This window comes from Rhea americana, unplaced genomic scaffold (assembly GCF_003343005.1).
Source record: "Rhea americana isolate MKP2758 unplaced genomic scaffold, rheAme1 scaffold_715, whole genome shotgun sequence".
Classification (NCBI taxonomy): Eukaryota; Metazoa; Chordata; class Aves; order Rheiformes; family Rheidae; genus Rhea; species Rhea americana.
This window is the reverse complement of record NW_028186885.1, coordinates 21033-23354: the sequence shown is the minus strand read 5'-3', so window position 1 is coordinate 23354 and position 2322 is coordinate 21033. Positions and strand designations below refer to the sequence as shown.

Below are 2322 nucleotides of genomic sequence, written 5' to 3'. Positions count from 1 at the left end.
GCCGCCCCTCGGGAAGAGCCGGGGCGGCTACTCACCGGTGGTGCGGCCGGAGGCGTAGAGGGAGAGCACGGCCTGGATGGCGACGTACATGGCCGGGACGTTAAAGGTTTCGAACATGATCTGCAAGGAAAGGCGGCGAGGGTCAGTGCGCTGCAGGGTGACGCGCGGGCTCGGCGCGCTGCAGGGTGACGCGCGGGGTCGGTGCATTGCAAAGAGACGCGTGCGAGTTGGTGCATTGCAAAGAGACGCGTGTGGGTCGGTGCACTGCAGAGAGACACGTGTGGGTCGGTGCACTGCAGACATGCAAGTCAGTGCATTGCAAAGAGATGCGAGTGGGTCGGTGCATTGCAGAGACGCGTGTGGGTCGGTGCATTGCAGACAGGTGGGTCGGTGCATTGCAAAGAGATGCGTGCGGGTCGGTGCATTGCAGACATGTGGGTCGGTGCATTGCAAAGAGATGCGTGCGGGTCGGTGCATTGCAGACGTGGGTCGGTGCATTGCAAAGAGATGCGTGCAGGTCGGTGCATTGCAGACATGTGGGTCGGTGCATTGCAAAGAGATGCGTGTGGGTCAGTGCATTGCAGACGTGGGTTGGTGCATTGCAAAGAGATGCGTGTGGGTCGGTGCATTGCAGACGTGGGTCGGTGCACTGCAGACACGCGGGTCGGTGCATTGCAAAGAGATGCATGTGGGTCGGCGCGCTGCAGAGAGACCCCCGGGCCAGTGCATTGCACCTCGGCGCGGCTCAGTGCATCGCACAGATACATCTGGCGTCGGTGCATTGCCCAGGGCCGTGGGTCAGCGCGTCGCCCAGACACGTCCGGGGTCAGTGCGTTGCGGCGAGACGCGTGTGGGTCGGCGCATTGCAGGAAGACACCAGGGCCGGTGCATCGCGCGCGGATGCACGCGCGYCAGCGCGCTGCAGAGAGGCGCGGGTCCGGGCGCTGCCGGACGCAGCGGGGCTCAGCGCCGCCGCCGTACCTGTGTCATCTTCTCGCGGTTGGCCTTGGGGTTGAGGGGCGCCTCCGTGAGCAGCGTGGGGTGCTCCTCGGGCGCCACGCGCAGCTCGTTGTAGAAGGAGTGGTGCCAGATCTAGGGCGAGAAAAAGGGGGTCACCGGGGGGGTGGTGGCAGCCGGGCGGCCGCGCCGGGGCCGCGCCGCCGTCCCCACCTTCTCCATGTCGTCCCAGTTGGTGATGATGCCGTGCTCGATGGGGTACTTGAGCGTGAGGATGCCCCTCTTGCTCTGCGCCTCGTCGCCCACGTAGCTGTCCTTCTGGCCCATGCCCACCATCACGCCCTGGCGCCGGCGGCGGGGAAGACGCCTCCGTTAGGCTCGTTAACGGCTCGGGGCCCCCCCACCCCCAAACCCCCCGGGGCGCCGGGGACGGTACCCACCTGATGCCGGGGGCGGCCCACGATGGAGGGGAAGACGGCGCGGGGGGCATCGTCGCCGGCGAAACCGGCTTTGCAGAGCCCGGAGCCGTTGTCGCACACCAGCGCGGTGGTCTCCTCCTCGCACATGCCGCTGCCGACGGGGCGCCTGGGCGAGAGCTGCCGCGCCGGCGCCCGTGAGGCCGGTGGCTCCGGCGGACCCCCCCTCCCCGCTCCTCCGGCATCGCCTCCGGCCTCGGCAAAATCCCCCCCCAACCCACCCCGTGCCTCCTACCGGGGTGCTCAGCGCCGCGCAGGATGCGACATCCCCCCCCCCCATTCCCGCGGTTGTTGGGGGGGGGGAAAAAATCACAGCAGCCCACTCCTGCGCCCGGCGCGGGAATCGCCCAGCGCGGGAATCGCCCAGCGCAGGAATCGCCCGGCCGGTGCCCGGCAGTGGTTTCCCCCAGCCCGGGGCAGGGGGGGTTTCCCGAGCCCGCTGTGGGCCACCCGGCCCGGCCCGGCCCGGCTCGGCTCGGCCCGGCGCTTTGCCCCCTCGCAGGTCCCGGCGGAGGACGCGGCGGCCGGCGCTACTCACCGCGGAGGCGAGAGCTCCCTTCCTCTGGGAGCCGGTCCCGCCGTGCCCTCCGTATAAATACCAGGGAGACTTGGAAACCTCAGAGGCGGATCCGCTCTAAACAAAGGCCCTAAATAGGCTAAGTGATGGTGCCTTAGCCATATGGCCATATAAGGTGCTTTATTTCATTAAATTGACCTTGGACTGGCGCTCGGACCCAGCCACAGTTAATTATTGTAAGAAAAATGCCTGCAGGGATGCTTGGGAGGCAACATGCCCCGCGGGAGCGCGCTCCCTCCGCGCCGCGCTTCCATAAACACGCCGGGCGCAAGTCCTTATAAGCGACGTTTGGGGCGGAAAATAAAAAAAAAA

At 67.0% G+C, this 2322-nt stretch overlaps 1 protein-coding gene across 1 annotated transcript in view; it reads right to left on the bottom strand.

The window, feature by feature from the left end:
- The window catches only part of LOC146586101 (actin, gamma-enteric smooth muscle-like), a 3544-nt gene extending 1484 nt beyond the window's left edge, over positions 1-2060 (bottom strand). Inside the window, exons 1-5 of the mRNA XM_085321843.1 lie at positions 1972-2060; positions 1398-1553; positions 1171-1299; positions 982-1092; positions 36-120 (exon numbers count right to left, since the gene is read on the bottom strand). Coding sequence (XP_085177969.1) covers positions 36-120; positions 982-1092; positions 1171-1299; positions 1398-1523 — 451 coding nt within the window. The 5' untranslated portion in view covers positions 1524-1553; positions 1972-2060. The remainder of the gene's footprint in view (positions 1-35; positions 121-981; positions 1093-1170; positions 1300-1397; positions 1554-1971) is intronic.
- Positions 2061-2322: the final 262 nt, after the last annotated feature.